At 33.8% G+C, this 20,531-nt stretch overlaps 2 protein-coding genes across 2 annotated transcripts; one reads left to right on the top strand and one right to left on the bottom strand.

Annotated features, from left to right (window-relative positions):
- Positions 1-682: 682 nt before the first annotated feature.
- On the top strand, positions 683-1,546 carry LOC141393338 (lectin subunit alpha-like). Its single transcript, XM_073966333.1, has 3 exons — positions 683-837; positions 905-1,017; positions 1,219-1,546. The coding sequence occupies exons 1-3, from the start codon at positions 712-714 to the stop codon at positions 1,520-1,522; spliced, it is 543 nt and encodes a 180-aa protein (XP_073822434.1). The 5' UTR covers positions 683-711; the 3' UTR covers positions 1,523-1,546.
- Positions 1,547-19,186: 17,640 nt separating this feature from the next.
- Positions 19,187-19,951, bottom strand: LOC141393337 (lectin subunit alpha-like). Its single transcript, XM_073966332.1, has 3 exons — positions 19,782-19,951; positions 19,604-19,716; positions 19,187-19,529 (listed from the first exon to the last, which is right to left on the bottom strand). Exons 1-3 carry the CDS (start codon positions 19,908-19,910, stop codon positions 19,223-19,225), a joined length of 549 nt encoding a protein of 182 aa, XP_073822433.1. The 5' UTR covers positions 19,911-19,951; the 3' UTR covers positions 19,187-19,222.
- Between the last annotated feature and the right edge of the window lie 580 nt (positions 19,952-20,531).

Here is a 20,531-nt window from a genome sequence, read left to right as displayed (position 1 = left end):
CTATGTTAGAGATTTCATGAACAAAATATTCTTTAAAAAATCCACGTTTGAGATTTGTTGACAAACATATTCTTTAAAAAATCCACCTTTGAGAGTTGTTGAAAAAAAATATTCTTTAAAAAAATCTACGTTTGAGATTTGTTGAAAAAAGTGTTCTTTAAAAAATCCAAGACGAAAAACATTTTTTAAAAAAAAACTACGACTGTAAATATTCTTTAAAAATTCACGATTTTATAAAATTCTTTAAAAGTTTTTCTCCGCTTCTGGCCCATAGATCCCCAACAAAAATCCTCAATAACCAACATTTGAGTACCTATTAAATTATCTTTGGTGAATTCTCATGCAAATGGTAAATTCATTTCACATTCACACTTATTCTTGAGTTCGGGTTGTTATAAAATTTCAAGATGTGATAAGGACATGTGAAACCACAGTATCCAAAACCATAGTCTTCTCCGCCTTTACCGAAAATAGAACAATTTGAACTACCTTGCACTTCAAAACCATTGTTGCTTCAAATGATAAGCAATAAAGCTGAAATTAAGCTGGGCAAAAAACCACCCTTTTATAAAAAACTGAAATGTTTTATATTTTTTTACATTCTTCAGTGATAACAGAAAAAAGTTCCCAACAAATCGCACCCATGCATTTGAAGCCACTTTAAATATAAAATTCAACAATATCCAGAATAGTTTCAATTCATACGGCAATATGAAAACAATTGTATTTCTCCCCTTTATTCTGCTGATAATTCCATTAATGGGAAGAAATGTCTTGGGCGGCAAATTCTACACAACAAAAAGAGGCATAAAATACTATGTGGAGCATTTGTACCAAGTAAGGCAAATCGAAATCGTAGTGGTTAATATAGAAAAAAAATACGTTTTGTTATTCCCATATTTAGTATACCTGGTTTGAGGCTTATTTCGAATGTATCTATCGCAACATGTCTCTTTATACCTATGGAAGTCAAGGCGAATTCGATGATTTATACGAGCTGTTAACGAGTGATAAATTGTAAGTATGCGGAAAGATAGAGTTCTCCTTATAGAGAATTCCTTGGTAGTTCTTTTAGATGACCAATTGGTCTACCTATCATTGGCCAGTGGGACTTCTAGTAGAAGACCAATAATCCTCCATGTAGACTACCAATAAGAACTCTTCAATACAATTATCAAATTATTCCTTTAATTTCCTTTTTTATTTTTCTTTTAACAGCTCAATGAAACCGCATGATTTTTGGATTGGTGCCATTGGAGTCAAGGGTAAATTTATGTGGATAAAAAATCACAAACCAATGACAGCTTTACATTTGTGGTCCGACAATAATCCCGATAATACCGAAGGAAAAGAAAATTGTCTAAATATTTGGCATGCCAAAAAGTACCTAAACGATTTAAATTGTTTGCGTACAATTGGATTTGTTTGTGAAACCAATAACGAAAAAGAAGTCGAGGAAAATGTGACAACTGGAAAGTATAAAGGTTTAACTATTAATTTATATCAAAATAATATTCATTAATTAATAAATATAATTCGTTATAAAGAGAGTCTTGGCAATTTTTGGAAATATATGTATGTATGTAATCAATTTTTGAAGAAGGCACCATCATTGTTAGGCAGGAAGTCAAAAAAAGCTGTTATGGTGATTCACAACTTGGGCGAGGTTTTTGAAATCTTCGAGTCATTATCGAGAGAAGGTATGGAGAAAACAATTTGGCCTTATAACATAGACCACAAAGACTGCTAAAACGTTAGTGTGAAGTGAAGGAGTGGCCCTAAATATAGCTTCATTTCAAGCCCACAACTGAAGAAGTATTGGCTTCCCCTAGTAAAGTAAAAATTATAATGTTGTAGTGATCACAATGACTACCCATTATAAAAATTTCTACAAGATCCAAGAACTGGCCTTAACTTGTATTCAAATTCAAAAGTGGCGAAGTTTTGCAGGAGTAGTGCCTGAAGGTATATATCGAAGTGTTTCATCATGGAACATTCAGTTTGCTTGTTATCGTGCGAACCAGCCATTTTAGGTGGTTATCGTAGGCCTTCATTTCCATATAGGTTTTAGGTCATTATATCAGTAAGCAATATCATTGTATAATCAGAATAACAAAGACTACCTTGGAAGCAAATTTCAAATGATACCACGAAAAACCCTTTAACAGCACATAAGTACAAATGTTGGGAGAAATTATCCGATGTCTTCTATCTTCGAACTTGATTTAAGTTAGACAGAAATATTAAAATATGGAATGATTGGATCACTTTCTGTTCCAGCCACGCAACCTAGCTGCTAAGAAAAGGTTTTTTTAGATCTTTTGGGCCATATGTTTGGAAAATTTTAAACCGCAGTAAACAAAATCTAAGGACCACCATTGATACAAATTTTAAAGTGATCCTCAAGGAGTCTTTAAACTGCAACGAAACGAAAATGTTGAAATTTTGTGAGGGAGATACCTGAAGATATTGGCCTGTAGACCCTTCATGGAATTTGATTTATGTTTGGAAGAAATTTTCGATGTGCAAAGTTTCGCCCTAATTGTATAGTCAATTCGCAAGTTATCGTGCTCATCAGTAATTTTATTCGACGCCGACAGTGTTTTTTGAATCATTGGTCCCTTATTATAGGAAGTATTTACATGACCCGGAAACAAATCTTACCGTGGTAATAAGACAATACCATCCTGCTGTTAAAAATGTGAAACGATCCGACGGCTGACCATAAACTGTAGTTTTTTTACTCTCAGCCTTTAGGTTAACGACGGTATATACACCCAGCAAAATTTATTTGAAGTTGATCCTTGTGAAGTAGTGAATGAATAGCTTATTTTGAAGCAGTCCATGCAGAGTCATGAAAAATGCATTCCGTTCTTCACATTTTGACAATGTCCGATTTGAATTCATTTTATAAAATTTTCACATTTTAACAATGTTTACATTTATAATAACTTTTTGCAATAAAATACTTAATAACACAAAAACAATTTATTCAAAATACTATCAAACTACTGTTTTTTGAAAAATACACATGGGCTTGGTAGTAATCTTGGCAAAGTTACCCAGGTAGTAATATCACACCAGGTATTCGAATATGAAATGTCAAATCCCTTTATAAAAAAATATTTTTGTTTTAATTTCCCCAACAACATAACATATTCAAAATTTTACGATGCAACTACCTTGGTAATTGTGCCATGGTAGCAATTTAAATGAATTTGAATTCAAATCGTCTTAGAGGAACAAAATTGCCACAACTCTTTCAAAATTTTTTTCCAAATGGCCCTGATGTCTTCAAATCACTGAAAGTCCTCCCTTAATACATGTTAACTTCTTCGGTATCCTCAAAATGCTTGCTTGCGATTCAATTTTTAAATGAACCGAAAAATTAATTCAAAATACTTCCCATAGCATGTATATTTATTCACTACAAAGAACTAATGCAAAATGTGTGCTTAACAAGTAAATTAGATACACGGTGTGCCTTAACCAACTTTAAATAGAAGGTGCTTATACCTGGCAAGTTTTTGCAGATTCTGAAACTACAGTGCTCATAGATGAGAAATATCAAGAAACAAAAAAAAAATCGACGGAGAGATTTTCAAATAAATCGCGATTTAAATTCACATTGTTAGGGGTTCTTTAGGTATTCACGATTTTGCTTGGAAACCGCGAATCCTATGTAAATGGGCCTTAAGAAAATGCTCTAGCTGTGAAAATTCTCCACCTTTATGATTTTTCGTAGGTTTTACCGTTTTTGAGATATAGAAGTTCAAATTGAGACAATGCACTGACTGTATCGCCTCCTTGTAAAACAATATCATGCTCAGTGCGCCTTAACTTTTGATGAAAACCGCTTACACATGGGAAGATTTCGCGGATTCTGAAAAGTCTTAAATAAAATGGAATAATTAGGGCCCTTTCACAATTTAAGGTGGAACAACTTTTCGACAATGGATAGAATCCTACTGCCTCCCACTATTGCTTAAATTACACTGTGAACACAAATGTTGGGGCAGCGATAATTCCTTTGGAGATGAAAGCCCTTGGTAACAGAAAAACCCCGAAGGACAGATGCGCCGTGAGTCGAACTTCCGCGTTATGGCGTGATGAAGTTTTTGCAAGAGACCCTGTAAGCCATCATGAATTAGCATCATGTCTTTGTTTGTTGTTTTTGTAGAGCACTTAAGCAACAGTGAACAAAGATATAACGCTAATTCCTGATGGCCCACAGGGTCTATAACAAAAATTTCATCACGCCATAACGCGGCAGTTCGACTCACGGCGGATCTGTCGTTCGGGGTTCATAATATACTCACCAAGGTCTTTTTTCCCCAAGAGGAATTTTCCGTGCCCCAGACTTTCACCTCCATTTTGTTGCACAGTGTTATCTAATCTAATCTAAAAAAATGTGTTCAGCTAGGTGAAAGGTACCACCAACGGGGCTATATCAAAGAGTCAACCTATCTTTAAATTTTTTGGCGGAAATATTTATAGCTGCAGGGAACTTCAAGAGTCAAATTGAGGGTAGTTTCATCAAAACAATGTAGACCCTCAAAAATGGACCCATGTTGACGAATTTTTGTGAAGAAATTTCGTGACCACTGAAAATTCCCGAAAATCGGGAGGTACTGTTATGTGGGGGATATACCAAAACATGGCTCTATATTGACGATTATTTTTTGAATAGACAAAATTGTAGCTAAAATTATCAAAACACCGATCATTACAGCTAGTACGGTTAAAAATTGCAGCTAAAATTCTCAAAATACCGAAAATCGGGAGATACCGTTATATGGCGGCTATACCAAAACATGGACCTATATGGACGATGTTTCTTTTGAGATGTTTTATGACCACTGAGAACTTCAAATATCAAATTACAGCTAGTTCGGTTAAAAATTGCAGCTAAAATTCTTAAAATACCGAAAATCGGGAGGTACTGTTATATGGGGGATATTCCAAAACATAGATCTATGTTGACGATTATTTTTGAATAGACAAAATTGTAGCAAAAAATTCTCAAAATACCGAGCATTACAGCTAGTCCGGTTAAAAATTGCAGCTAAAATTCTCAAAATACCGAAAATCGGGAGATACCGTTATATGGGGTCTATACCAAAACATGGAACTATGTGGACGATGTTCTTTTTGAGATGTTTTATGACCACTGAGAACTTCAAATGTCAAATTACAGCTAGTTCGGTTAAAAATTGCAGCTAAAATTCTCAAAATACCGAAAATCGGGAGGTACGGTTATATGGGGGCTATACCAAATCATGGACCTATGTTGACGATGTTTGGTGGAGATATTTCATGACCACTGAGAACCTCAAATGGCAAATTACAGCTAGTTCGGTTAAAAATTTTAGCTAAAATTCTCAAAATACCGAAAATCGGGAGGTACGGTTATAAGGGGGCCATACCAAAACATAGACCTATGTTGACGATGTTTGGTGGAGATGTTTCATGACCACTAAGAACCTCAAATGTCAAATTGCAGATAGTTCGTTCACAAATTGTGGCTAAAATTCTCGAAATACCGAAAATCGGGAGGTACCATTATATGGGGGCTATACCAAAACATGGACCTATGTTGACGATGCTTTGTGGCAACGTTTCATGACCACTGAGAACCTCAAATGGCAAATTACAGCTAGTTCGGTTAAAAATTGTAGCTAAAATTCTGAAAATACCGAAAATCGGGAGGTACCGATATATGGGGGCTATACCAAAACATGGGCCTATGCCCATATCCTTTGGGATATAAGTTTTTTGATCACTAGGAACCCTAAGTGCCAAATTATAGCTAATTCGGTCAGCAAATGTGGCGAAGAACGTCAAAATACCTCAAATCCGGAGGTACCGATATATGGGGACTATACCAAGGAGTAGACCGATATAGCCCATCTTCGAACTTGACCTGCCTATGGAAAAAAAACCCTCGGGTGCAAAATTTCAGCACTCTATCTCAATTATTGCGGACGCTAGAGTGATTACAACAGACGGACAAACGGACATGGCTAGATCGTCTTAGAATTTTATCCTGATCAAGAATATATATACTTTATAGGATCGCAAATGATTAGTTCGATGTGTTACAAACGGAATGACAAACTTAATATACCCTCCATACTATGGTGGAGGGTATAAAAATGGGTTAGTAGGGGGATTTGTAAATAGTTACGGCTGCCAAAAATCCCTTACAAAGCCCATTATTTTGGGAGTATTTTTTTCCTGGGTATACTCAATTCGTGCTCATCAGTGATTTTATTCGGCGCCGATAGGGGTTTTTCAATCATTGTGTCATTATCATAAGAAATATTTACATGACCCGAAAACAAATCGTACCGTGGTAATAAGGACCGCAAGACCATCATGCTGGTAAAAATTTGAAAACGATCCAAAAGCTGACCTTAAACTGTAATTTGTATACCCTCAGCCTTTAGGCTAACGAAGGTATATACACTTTCATACGACCAAAAATGTGCCTCATCGGAATAACGGTTTTAGACCAACCCCAAGTATGTTTGGACGAAATTAGTTTAAGCCAATTTGGAGCCGATTTAGCCATGTCCGTCCGTCTGTCTGATTCGAACGAAATGTAAGGTATCGTAATATTTTGTCCAAACTTAATTTGAGTTCGAAGATGGACCATATCGCTTCACTTCTTCGGGTACCTGTTAATTGGACATCTCTTCCGAAGTGAAATGTGTAAAAACATTCTGCCCATCCCTGTAACCTTCAGAGATATATCGGTTTAGACTTTATATAGCCCCCATAAATATCTTTTCCCGATTTTGCTACGACTTGGTCAATTTGGATCGAATAGCTACACTGATTTTCACAAAAATCGGTTTAGATATAGATAAAGCCCTCATATATATATCTTTCCCCGATTTTGCTATAACTCGGTCAATTTTGTTCGAATAGCCTTAAAATCTGGAAAGGTTCAACGATTTTCCTAAAAATCAGTTCAGATTTGGGCATAGCCCCCATATAATTGTTTAATTTTGATCGAATAACCTTGAAATTTCTGAAAATCGGTGAAACTTCTCAGATGCCTAAGAAAATATCACATATAAAATTTGAAGGTTATTCGATTAAAATTGACCGATTTATAGCAAAATCGGGGAAAGGTATATATGGGGGTTATATCCAAATCTGAACCGATTTATTTTGAAAATCGGTAGAGCTACTCAGGGGCTTAAGAAAATGTTACATGTTAAATTTGAAGTCTATATGATCAAAATTGACCAACTTATAGCAAAATCGGGGAAAGATACATATGGGGGCTATATCCAAATCTGAACCCATATGGACCAAAGTTGAAAATTTGCATTCCTATGCCCTTATAAGTACTTGTGCAAAAATTCACCAACCTAGGTCAACTTCTTCTATTTTGGTCCACTTGTGTATGGAAGCGGCAACGCTGTGCGGTGTCCGGATTACTGAATTGTCCGGATTGCCGAGTAGTAACAAAAACATATCAATTTGTACGTTTAAATCATTAATAACGGACTTTCACTAGGCAATAACCTGACATATAAAGTAAACGAAATGATGTTTAGCAAATATCACGGGTTGCGACCACTTTAAGACCGGGAGCAGCTTCCCTGGCTACCCAATTTTATTATATTCCTCCAGCGTAATTTAGGTGACATTTGCTGAGTATTTTTGTCATGTAAAACTTCTCTACAACTCACGGTGCTCTTGATGCAACTTTAAATGAAAGGTGCTTACACCTGCGAAGTTTTTACGGATTCTGAAACTACAATGTTCATAGATGAGAAAAATAAAAAAAAAAAAAACAAAACAAAAAATCGCCGCAGCACTTTTTAAATAAATCGCGATTCAAGTCGGTATTTTTAAGAGGTTTTTAGGTTTTCACGATTTTGCTTGGAAACCGCCAATCCTATCTAAACAACATGTTGTAGCTATAAAAATTCTCTACAAGATGGACCTTTATGATAATTTCGGGATTTTTAAATAAATCGTGGTCAATGTTCACATTTTTACGTTTTTTTAGGTTTTCACGATTTTGCTTGGAAACCGCAAGGTATATCGAAATGGGACTAAAGAAAATGTTGTAGCGGTGTACAAGATTGATCTGCATAATATTTTCGTAGGTTTTACCGTTTTTGAAATATAGAAGTTCAGATCAATCATTCAGATTTTTTTCTCAGGTCTTCAAAATTTTGCTTGAAAACCGCAAGTCCTATCGGAATGGGACTACACAAAATATTGTAGTTGTGAAAATTCTCTACAAGGTTGGCTTTCGTATCTTTATCCTAGGTTGTATCATTTTTGAGATATATAAGTTGAAGTTGGAAGATTGCAGTTATGACACTGTTTTATAAGGAGACGATATATTTATTCATAGTTTTTTTAAGACGTAAACTTCGTAGCCCATGTAAATATATTGATTTACCTTGTCCATTGGACATGAGCCTCTTACGACTCGCGGTAGATCTTCAGACTTCAATTGCACTCATCTCATTATAGTGAATATTTAGCCATTTCCATTAACATCGACAAATGATTTCATCTCGTTGACGAAACAAAAAGAGATACTGATTCACAAAATTGTATAGCTTACGAATAAGATAAAATTGAATTTATATATGTACTAGCAAATGCCCGCTACTTCGTATGCGGAAAGGGAACAAATATATATAAACAATATTTAATACGGGAATGGTGAATACTGGAGATTCTGTTAGAATACTGTTACTAAGACCTATTTTTATTACCAATTTTTTTTCGTTTGTACTCATAGTTTATAAAAAAATCTGAAGTATCGCATCCCTACACAACTACCATATTTTTTATTTCGAATTTCCAAAACTACGTATCACATTGCACATTTCAGATTTGACGCCCGGTTTTAACCCTTCACTAACACAGCATTCCCTTCCAGTACGAATTTCCAAACACTAAACTTTATCTCACGCCTTCACAACAATAATCACGCACATTTACAATGCAAGGTTCTAGCTTTAGCGGTTTCGCCCAGAACCCGAATAGGCCCGTTAAATTTTCGGCATTCAAAATGGCCATAGAAATCCAAAATGACCATAAAAATCCACGTTTTCGTATATCCCCATATAACGGTACCTCTCGACTTAGTGTATTTTAAAAGGTTACTTCCTTATATTCAACATATATCCTAACCCCAATTCACTTTTCCAGCTTTATCTGTTCTCCTGAAACTCATTATAGTACTATTTAGTACTTTTTGTATAAATAAGTACGAATTTTCAAAACCTCCTCCCTACCTCCACTCTAAACACCAATTGCTAATCTAGTACCGAATTTCAAAATTCCAGTTCTACCCTTTACAAAGTCACAAATTGTACAAAATTCTCTACCATATTGCAAATACCAAAAGGTACCAAATTTTGTACCATTTAGCACTTTTCGTACACGATTTTCCAAAATGTACTTTCATATCTCAGCTCTATCCGTTCACCTAACCCCAATTTATAGCCAATGTAGTTTCATTTAGCACGTTTCCATAAGTATGCATTTCCAAAACTACCTCACTCCAACAGTAATCTGTTCACGCAAATACAGAAAATTCCGTACCAGTTAGTACTGCTTCGTTCACATTAGTACCATTTTCCAAAGCTTTCTCCATATCTCAATTTTATATTCTAACAGTAACCTTAATTCCAAATTTCAGGATTCCAGCTCTTCAAATCCAAATCATACTAAACTCACTACCATTTAGGACTTTTCGACCTTTGGTACATCTTTCTTACTCTTAATCAGTGACCCCCATTCCAAATTTCAGGATTCCGGCCCTATTCGTTAACCCATATCTAAATTGTACTATATTTAGTACTTTTCGTATAAGTTTAGTTCGAATTCCAAAAACCTTTCATTTTTACTCTTCAACAGTGACTCTCATTCCAAATTTCAAGATTCCAAATCTATCAGTTCGCCCAAATCCAAATTGTACTAAATTTAGTATCATTTAGTACTTTTCGTGCACTTATAGCTCGAATTTCTAAAAACCTTTCTTTGTTACTCTCCATCAGTGACCCTCATTACAAATTTCAGGATTCAAGCTCAATCCGTTCACCCAAATCCAAATTGTACTAAATTTAGTACAATTTAGAACTTTTCGTGCACTTATAGTTAGAATTTACAAAAATCTTTCTTTGTTACTCTCCACCACTGACCGTAATTTCAAATTTCAGGATTCCAGCTCTATCCGTTCATCCAAATCCAAATTGTACAAAATTTAGTAACATTTAGTACTTTTCGTACCTTTAGTTCGAGTTTACGAAAACCTTCATTGTTACTCTTCATCAGTGACACTCATTCCAAATGTCTGTATTCCAGTTCAATCCGTTTACCCAAATCAAAATTGTACTAAATTTAGTACCATTTAGTACTTTTCGTATCCTTATAGTTCGAATTTCCAAAAACCTTTCATTGTTACTCTTCATCAGTGACCCTCATTCCAAATGTTTGTATTCCCGCTCTATCCGTTCACCCAAACCCAAATTGTACTAAATTTAGTACCATTTAGTACTTTTCGTGCACTTACAGTTCGAATTTCTAAAAAACTTTCTTTGTTACTCTCCATCAGTGACCCTCATTACAAATTTCAGGATTCCAGCTCTATCCGTTCACCCAAATCCAAATTGTACTAAATTTAGTACCATTTAGTACTTTTCGTATCCTTACAGTTCGAATTTCCAAAAACCTTTCATTGTTACTCTTCATCAGTGACCCTTATTCCAAATGTTTGTATTCCCGCTCTATCCGTTCACCCAAACCCAAATTGTACTAAATTTAGTACCATTTAGTACTTTTCGTGCACTTATAGTTCGAATTTTTAAAAACCTTTCTTTGTTACTCTCCATCAGTGACCCTCATTACAAGTTTCAGGATTCCAGCTCTATCCGTTCACACAAATCCAAATTGTACTAAATTTAGTACAATTTATTACTTTTCGTACACTTATAGCTCTAATTCCAAAAACCTTTCATTTTTACTCTTCATTACTGATCCTCATTCCAAATTTCAGAATTCCAGCTCTATCCGTTCACCCAAATCCAAATTGTACTAAATTTAGTACCATTTAGTACTTTTACCCTTATAGTTCGAATTTACAAAAACCTTTCATTGTTACTCTTCATCGGTAACCCCCATTCCAAATGTCTGTATTCCAGCTCAATCCGTTCACCCAAATCAAAATTGTACTAAATTTAGTACCATTTTTTACTCTTCGTACCCTTATAGTTGGAATTTCCAAAAACCTTTCATTGTTACTTTTTATCAGTGACTATCATTCCAAATGTCTGTATTCCAGCTCTATCCATTCACCCAAATCCAAATTGTACTAAATTTAGTACCATTTAGTTTTCTTCGTTACTCTCCACAATTGACCGTAATTTCAAATTTCAGGATTCCAACTCCATCCGTTCATACAAATCAAAATTGTACTAAATTTAGTACCATTTAGTAATTTTCGTACACATAAGTACGAATTTCCAAAATCACCCTCATGTCTCAATCATACACTTCAACAGTAATCTTAATTCCAAATTTCAGGATTTTAGTTCTATCCGTTCACCCAAATATAATTTGTACTAAATTTAGTATCATTTAGTACTTTTCGTACACATTAGTACGATTTTCCAAAAACATTTAATAACATCAACACCACTTCCCAACCTTGATTTCCATACCAAATTCCATGATTCTAGCTATATCCGTTCAAAATGTACAATTGGTACTAAATTTTGTAAATTTTAGTACTTTTCGTACACTTATAGTTCGAATTTCCAAAAACCCTTTGGTACATCTTTCTAACTCTCCATCAGTGACCCTCATTCCAAATTTCAGAATTCTAACTCTTACCGTTTGCCTAATACAAAGGGTACTATATTTAGTACCTTTTAGTACTTTTCGTACACTTCTAGGTCGAATTTCCAAAAACCCAGCCTTATCTCACCCCTACACACCAACAGAAACCTATACCCAAAATGTCAACTTTCTAGCTTCAGCGGTTTCGTCTGGGCGCTGATGAATCAGTCAGTGAATACCTCACCTCACTGCTCTTTTATATATATAGATATTGGTTGCATAATTACGAGAATGCAATATAGCAATACTTAGTTACCGGTGATTTTGAATGCCAAAGAAACAAAATAAAAGGGGCCATACGATTTTGTAATTTATTGAAATGTCTATATTGGGTATCTACTCGTTTCCTCGTTTAGCTACAAATCTCAGTAAAAACTAAGCTATTCCCAGCGATTTAAATGATTTAATCATTTCTAGATAAAATATTCTGGGAATACATTATATGCCCCAAAGGACTTTCTCCCTGATTTGAGAGCTATGAACTAATTCCTTTACAGGAAAGGGACACGCAATATAAAATTTTAGGGGAACTAGGCTACCCAGCACTAGCTTTAAAATACTGTTGCGTATCATAGCCAGTCATCAATGGTTGAACGATGTGAAAATCATTTGACAGATTCAGATAGAGTTAATCACATATTGACTGTATAACTGAGTTAACAGTGGCTATCTAGAAAGTCAAGTTTTGGACAGAAAACTTTGAAAAACTTAATTTTTCTTATGCATATACCAATTACTATTGCTAAGAACGAAAACTTCAATGAAATAAATAATAATATAATGCCCAAGATAGGAAAAAATATTGGTGTCCGGATTACCGAGGTAAGAAAAATATGTGATGTCCGGATTACAGAGTCTACAATGTAAAAAATTCTAGTGCCCGGATTACCGCGTTGTCCGGATTATCGAGACTATACTGTAATTGCAAAAAAAAAGGTGTTAAACTGTTAGAATGGGACGGGTACAAAAGTATATATGAGCTGAAAGAGGGCAGTATCAGGAATCATCCTAGTCCACTAAATTTGGAATTTCACTAAAATTTAGTACCTGAGGAAAAATTAAATAGCTCACTCTGTGTAAACACTACGGTAATTTATTAAAACGGCTCTTAAAAGAAAACAATCCTACTTACCTAACAGAAAAACAATAAACACAATATCTGTTATAGTTTCTGAGAAATATCTGTTTTTTCTCCAGAAATTTGCAAAATTACGTATTTTCCAAAATTGGGAAACATTTTTCGTCTTTAGGAGCACGCCACGCCCACACCTTCCAGTTCCTTCCTTAGTTTTAATATGTTTACCAAAAACCATTATAGAAATGAACAATCTGTGACAACAAAAAATGGAATTTTAGCCAGGAAAATCGATTTCTGAAACACTTTGCGGCGGCCGGTTTTATGCACCGGATTGACCCGAAAAACATTCGAACATTTTTTTACCAGTAATTTATCCCAAAATGCCTGTTCCGAGCTCTTTTGGTTCGTGCCGGAATAGAAATGAACCCCGAGGCATGAATCTGTTCCGTTTGCCAAATCCGCATTCGACATATGCAAGTATCGGTGAGATGTTATGGATGTAGGTAATGGGTAAACTCTTCTGGGTGCTCTGACCTTAGTCGCATCCAGGTTTACTGCGATAGGAGTTATGTTGCTGTTTGCTGCGTCAGAACATCTCCCAGAGTGTCTCAAACTCCGTCGTCGTCGGAATGCGACACACCGCACAGTGTTGCCTCGTGGACAAAAATCAAAAATTGTGATGTTAACCTTTACATATGTTCATGATTTTTTCTTACAGTAAACACATCCCATACAACGAATCTGAAAGAATTTTGTCGATATGTGCATCCATAATGAAGTTATAGCCCTTGAAATATGAAAAATATTTCCCACAGTAATCTAAAGCGGTAATCATATGAAAATTAGACAATTTTTAAAATAACATTTTCTGAAAAGTTTGTTTATAAAATTAAAAGTTTTGGATGGGGATTTGATGGGTGGGCTATAAATATAAAATTTTAGTACAAAAAGTTGACATCAACTGCACGTGGGCAATGTACCGTTATCAAGAAATCAAAATTTAAATTTGATAAAAAAAATTCAAATTCTTATTATTTAGTAGAGCAGATCTTTTGATTGCCACCTATTGCCACCTCGGCTCTTGTTTTCCGTTAATTGGACATCTCTTCAAAATTAAAATGTTCAAAAACTTTCTGCCCATCCCTGCAACCTTCTGAGATATATCGGTTCAGATTTTATATAAGCCCCATATATATCTTTTCCCGATTTAACTACTACTTGTTCAATTTTGATCGGATAGCCTTCAAATTTAGTACGTGTTGTTTTCTTAGGCCCCTGAATAGCTACACCGATTTTCACAAAAATCGGTTCTGATTTGGATATAGCCCCCATATATATCTATCACCGATTTTGCTATAACTCGGTCAATTTTAATCGCATAGCCTTAAAATTTTATGTGCGATATTTTCTTAGGCCCCTGAATAGGTTTACCGATTTTCGTAAAAATCGGTTCAGATTTGGATATAGCCCCCATATATATCTTCCCACGATTTTGCTATAATTCGCTCAATTGATGAATAGCCTTCAAATTTAACATGGGATGTTCCTCAGGCCCCTGTTCAGTTTTACCTTTGACCTAGGTTGATGAATGTTTGCACAAGTACTTATGAGGGCACAGGAATGAAAAAAAAATCAACTTTGGTCCATATCGGTTCAGGTTTGAACATGGCTTCGATATATAATTTCGATGTCACTCAAGTACGGATAATTACGTCATATTTTCTTATTTAAGCAATATCTCACATACATTGCGTGTTAGGTGAAAATATATATGAGAGCTATATCCAAATCTAAACCGATTTTTATCAAAATCGGTGAAACTGCAAAAGGCCTTAAGAAAACATCCCATGTTAAATTTGAAGGCTATGTTTCAAAAATTTATCGATTTATAGCAAAATCGGTGAAAGACATATATAGAGCCTATATCCTAATCTGTACCGATTTTTGCGAAATCAAATCAAAATCGGTAAAACTGAACAGTGGCCTGAGGAAAATTAAATTTGAAAGCTATTCATCAAAAATTGAGGGATTTATAGCAAAATCGGGGAAAGGTATTTATGGGAAAGAAAATATCACATATAAAATTTGAAGGCTATTCGACTAAAATTGGCCGAGTTATAGCAAAATCGGGGAAAGATATATATGGAGACTATATCCAAATCTGATGCGATTTTTGTGAGAATCGGTAGAGCTACTCGTGGGCCCAAGAAAATATTACATATTAAATTTGAAGGCTGTTCGATCAAAATTGACCGAGTTATAGCAAAATCGGGGAAAGATATATATGGGGGCTATATCCAAATCTGAACCGATATGGACCAAAGTTGAAATTTTTCATTCCTATGCCCTTATAAGTACTTGTGCAAAAATTTATCAACCTAGGTCAACTCCTTCTATTTTTGTCCACTTTTGTATGGAAGCGGCAAAACTGTGCACCGCCCGCAGTCTCCCCAACAACAACAACAAGCACAGCATCTTACACCACAAGTTGTTGTTCAGCGCCATGGAAGTACATCATTCCTACAATTCAATTGCAATTGTCTCCTCACCAAGGTCAGATAAATTGAAGATTTTATGAGTCGGAAAAACAGCATGGTCGCCGCGATCCAGTAAAACTAAGCTCACAGTCACCTGTAGCTGCTTAATGTATTCATACCATCGATTAATAGCTAGGTCACACTGTGCCCATCATGATCTTAGGTATTCCGTCCTAGGTAATGACCAGAGGGGTACAACGCTTGCCGAACAAATTGATAGCTTCACGTTTTGCACGGTGAAGATAAGATGAGATTGTCACAGTACGACAGCTATCACCATTGTCGTACCAGGGCCCTAATCCACGAAACAACTTATCGCTTTTCACTTTGCACTTATCAAAAAGTAGGTATTTTGAAAAGTGATAATTTTTTTGTTTTCTTGCAATTTCTCTTTGCACTTAGCAATTTTTTTTTTTAAACCGTTCTCTTTAGCAAAGTTGTTGCGGTCCTTTTTTTCGCCACCTTGATAAGTCTCTCAGTTCTCTGACAAAGTGTGGTTGTTATTTGTTTCACAGAACATTTTATCATCTTTGCATTATTTTCTACTTAGCAATGTTAAATTATAAATAAAAAATAAATGAAATAAAATAAAATGAAGTGAAATAAAATAAAATAAGGTAAAACAAAATAAACTAAAGTGAAAAAATTCAAATTTTGTGTATTATCGACTTTTTATGTTATTAAATTGTTATGTTTAATTTATGTCTAATTTTTAATAAAGATTAATAAGGAAATTTTAAAAATTAAACATGACCTCGAGCTTTAATAATTACTCAATTTAGTGAAAAACAAAAAATTAATAAAATAAAATGAAGTGAAGTGAAATAAAAGAAAAATTAAATAAGACAAGATAAAATAAAATTAAATGAAATACAATAAAATAAAATTGAATTCAAGAAAGTAAAACAAAATAAAATAAAATAAAATAAAATAAAATAAAATAAAATAAAATAAAATAAAATAAAATAAAATAAAATAAAATAAAATAAAATAAAATAAAATAAAATAAAATAAAATAAAATAAAATAAAATAAATAAAATAAAATAAAATAAAATAAAATAAAATAAAATAAAAAATAAAATAAAATAAAATAAAATAAAATAAAATAAAATAAAATAAAATAAAATAAAATAAAATAAAAAAATAAAATAAAATAAAATAAAATAAAATAAAATAAAATAAAATAAAATAAAATAAAATAAAATAAAATAAAATAAAATAAAATAAAATAAAATAAAATAAAATAAAATAAAATAAAATAAAATAAAATAAAATAAAATAAAATAAAATAAAATAAAATAAAATAAAATAAAATAAAATAAAATAAAATAAAATAAAATAAAATAAAATAAAATAAAATAAAATAAAATAAAATAAAATAAAATAAAATAAAATAAAATAAAATAAAATAAAATAAAATAAAATAAAATAAAATAAAATAAAATAAAATAAAATAAAATAAAATAAAATAAAATAAAATAAAATAAAATAAAATAAAATAAAATAAAATAAAATAAAATAAAATAAAATAAAATAAAATAAAATAAAATAAAATAAAATAAAATAAAATAAAATAAAATAAAATTAAATAAAATAAAATAAAATGAAATGAAATGAAATAAAATAAAATAAAATTAAATAAAAATTTATTCTCAATAGTTTAGACTAAGTGTAAAACCGAGAAACATCGATTTGTATGATGGTTCGGAGTTTGGAAGTTCGGAATGGGGTGCTTCACACGCCTATTGTCTTCTTTGGTTATCCCTAAAAATCTTTAAAAAAATCCATCCCTTTTGTGCTTTTTGGTTGCCCCTAAAAATTTAAAAAAAAAAAATCCAAGCCCATTGTGCTTTTTGGTAACTCCTAAAAATCTTTTAAAAAATGCTCGCCTATTGTGCTTTTTGGTAACTCCTAAAATCTTCTTTGGTTGCCCCTAAAAATCTTTAAAAAAAATCCAAACCCATTGTCCTTTTTTGTAACTCCTAAAAATCTTCTTTGGTTGCCCCTAAAAATCTTTAAAAAAAATCCACGCCCATTGTGCTTTTTGGTAACTCCTAAAAATCTTTAAAAAATCCACGCTTATTTCCCCTTGGTTTGAAGGGTGAAAGTTCTGAAAACCCTTTACTAGTTTTAACAATGTTCATTAGCAACGAGAGCGTTTACCCCGCAAATTTAAGGCAAACTTATCAATATTCGGTCTGCAAAACCAAAATTCAAAATACAATTTTTTGCAAAATCTTAGCAAAATACACTTTGAAGTTACAACTCTTCACTTAGCGGAAGGGAACGTTTGTGGAACAGAATTTAAAAAGAGAGCAAAATTGTTTTGAAAACATAGCAAACTCAACTTATCACTTATCAAAAATAAGGGTTCTGTGGAACGCAAAAATTTGCGAATTATCAAAAATATGGCTAAGTGCAAAATGAAAAGTTCATAAGGTGTTTCGTGGAATTGGGCTCAGGTCTGATAAATGACGTATCCTGGCAACCCGCCACCCATTTCCCTTGGCTCAGACAACCGTCCTATCATCGTCTCCGTACTTTTCTGAATCTTTACCATGGCTTATTGGCTAGGGTTCAGAGAATTTAACAATCACCACTTCAGAGAGCTGCACAGTTCTTGGGAATGGTTCAACCTCTACTTTTCTGAAATTGGACGCAGCCAGTCCAGAGTGCAGAATTTTTGATTCTGGATACAGAGGAAAGAGAACATGATAACTGAAAAAAATTAAAGGAACATATTTGCGATGCTACTATAACAACAACCCTTGATAAAAATTTCAAAATATTCTTCGAAGAGGATTGTAAAGGAGGTACTTGAAGTTGATTTCCGATACAGAACTCTTTGGAATTTGATATAGGTTTAGAATAAAATTTCCGATGTACAAAATTACGGTCAAATCGGTCGGTGGTTTTGTTGATTTTTAGAGGCTTTGGGTCAACATGTCAGGAAGCATGGACTTGACACAACAAAAATGAAAATCCTTGTAATTAGAATCACAAACACAGATGTAGCAAGATGGACCATTCTACGAGGGCTATATCAAAACTTGGTCTTGAAGCGCCAATTATCTGCAGAAATGTTTTCTACCAATAAAACCATAGAACAGTACCTTTCAATTGTCGGTATCTGTCCACGCCTTCATTTAGCCCCAAAGAACTGTACCATCCCACCGACATGGTTGAAATTTGGCATTTATTCTTAGTTGGGGGTATAAACCCTTCCACCTCAAATTTGTCAGACAGGTCGACGCCTTCATTTAGCCCCCAACGAACTGAACCTCCCAATTTACTTTGAAGGTGGTGGCCTCAATATCCCACCGAAATTGCTGAAATGTGGTATTTAGTCTTCGTTGGGGGTGAAAACGTTCCACCTGAAATTTTATGGTATAGGACCATGTCTTCCTGATCGTGTTATGCACTTCATGTGGTAGTTTTTGGTACCCAAGTATAGATAGCGCGACAGAATGTAAGGGACGTACCTTGTCTTTGGTTGCTGCTAAATTTTAAAAAGAATTCACGCCGTGTGGCCGTCGTGGTTGCACCAAAAAATCTTTTATAAAAATAACGTTTTGTGGCCTTTTGGCTACTCCTAAAAATTATTAAAAAAATCAACGAGTTTTGACCTCTTCGGTTGCTCTTAAAAATCTTAAAAAATCCCCACCACTTTCAAAAACAGAATTCTTATTTGTATTCCTTTATTTTCTTGTTATCGGTTTTTTATTATTTGCCTTGATTAAAATTAAACACCAATCCTTTATATTTGTCATAACCTGCTGCTGTCTGCTTTTGTTCTGCTCCATCTTCAGTCCTCAACTTTTCACAAACATATCCCATTTTTTCGGTACATTTGATGTCGTTTAATTGTTTTGCATTTTCAAAGATTTGAACACAGTTTTCAACACCGGCTGAATTGTCTGGATTACCAGGAGCCCATAAGCTAGATACTACCGGTTTTCCAGTAGCAAACCAAATAAATTTTTTATTCGAACCCACACCACCAGTCCACAAGTGAGGAGTCTTTTTTGCACTAAAAGAAAAAATAACAAAAATTAAGTTGCTGGCCCTAGAATGAAAATATGTTGTCTTCTTCACAAAACTTACAATCTGTATTTCACTGTGATTTTAAAAATATCCTCTAACTTTGTATCATCGTCCAGCGACAACAATGTCATATTACGATTATTACATTCCAGAAGGGCTTCAAACCATGTGTACTGTAAAATTGATTAAATAAAACCGTTATATTTTTTTGTATAATGAAACGGAATACACTACTTACTGCATAATTCTGATTAATAAAGTAGCTAACTTTGTTCGGTGTTTGATAAAATTGGGCATTGATACCAAGCACTTGAAATTGTGCACCAAAAACGCCAACCAGACACACTAAGATAATCCAAGTTCTCATGTTGAATTGCTGCTTAAAACTGTTTTGAAATATTTACTTAGCGGCTATTTATTTATCGCTTTATATTTATTAAATGTAGTTCAGTCATGTGCCACCTTTGGACCACAAAATGAGAATGAATTTTTATAACAGCACGCCAACAGTCAAGCATAAAAATTGGTGACCACATGTCAATTTTTAATTCATTGCAAGGCAATGACATCTGCCCCACAAAGGCTTTCATTCATTGTGGTCCATAACCAAGACGTGAACCTATGCTGATAATTCTCTTCTGGAATATTTTATAACCCCATGGAAAACTAAATAACAAATTTCAGTCATTTTGGTGGGATATTGACGTTACAACCCTCAGAATTACGAAAATCGGGATTTACCGTTCTATAAGGGCAATATGAAGGCGTGGACCTACCCCTAAAAATTTCAGGTGGAAAGTTTTGTACCACCCACGAAGACTAAATACAAAATTCTAGCCATTTATGTTGACTATTGAGACAACAAACTTCAAAATATCGAAAATTGGGATGTACCGTTCTATGGGGCTATATGAAGGCGTAGACCTATACCGACAAATTTAGGGGGGAAAGTTGAATACCCCCAGCGAAGACTAAATACCAAATTTTA

The sequence above is a fragment of the Musca autumnalis genome, unplaced genomic scaffold (genome assembly GCF_047663935.1).
Source record: "Musca autumnalis isolate F117 unplaced genomic scaffold, ASM4766393v1 scaffold_2, whole genome shotgun sequence".
Classification (NCBI taxonomy): Eukaryota; Metazoa; Arthropoda; class Insecta; order Diptera; family Muscidae; genus Musca; species Musca autumnalis.
The sequence above is the reverse complement of the archived record's forward strand: the minus strand, read 5'-3'. Positions and strand labels throughout refer to the sequence as shown.

Excerpts from the sequence above, each read along its gene's own strand:
- LOC141393338 (XM_073966333.1), top strand. The coding sequence starts at position 712 with ATGAAAACAATTGTATTTCTCCCCTTTATTCTGCTGATAATTCCATTA. Across the intron at positions 838-904 it reads ATGTGGAGCATTTGTACCAA|TATACCTGGTTTGAGGCTTA; the intron begins GTAAGGCAAATC and ends TCCCATATTTAG. Across the intron at positions 1,018-1,218 it reads CTGTTAACGAGTGATAAATT|CTCAATGAAACCGCATGATT; the intron begins GTAAGTATGCGG and ends TTCTTTTAACAG.
- LOC141393337 (XM_073966332.1), bottom strand. The coding sequence starts at position 19,910 with ATGAGAACTTGGATTATCTTAGTGTGTCTGGTTGGCGTTTTTGGTGCA. Across the intron at positions 19,717-19,781 it reads TTATTAATCAGAATTATGCA|TACACATGGTTTGAAGCCCT; the intron begins GTAAGTAGTGTA and ends TCAATTTTACAG. Across the intron at positions 19,530-19,603 it reads ATCACAGTGAAATACAGATT|TGCAAAAAAGACTCCTCACT; the intron begins GTAAGTTTTGTG and ends TTTTTCTTTTAG.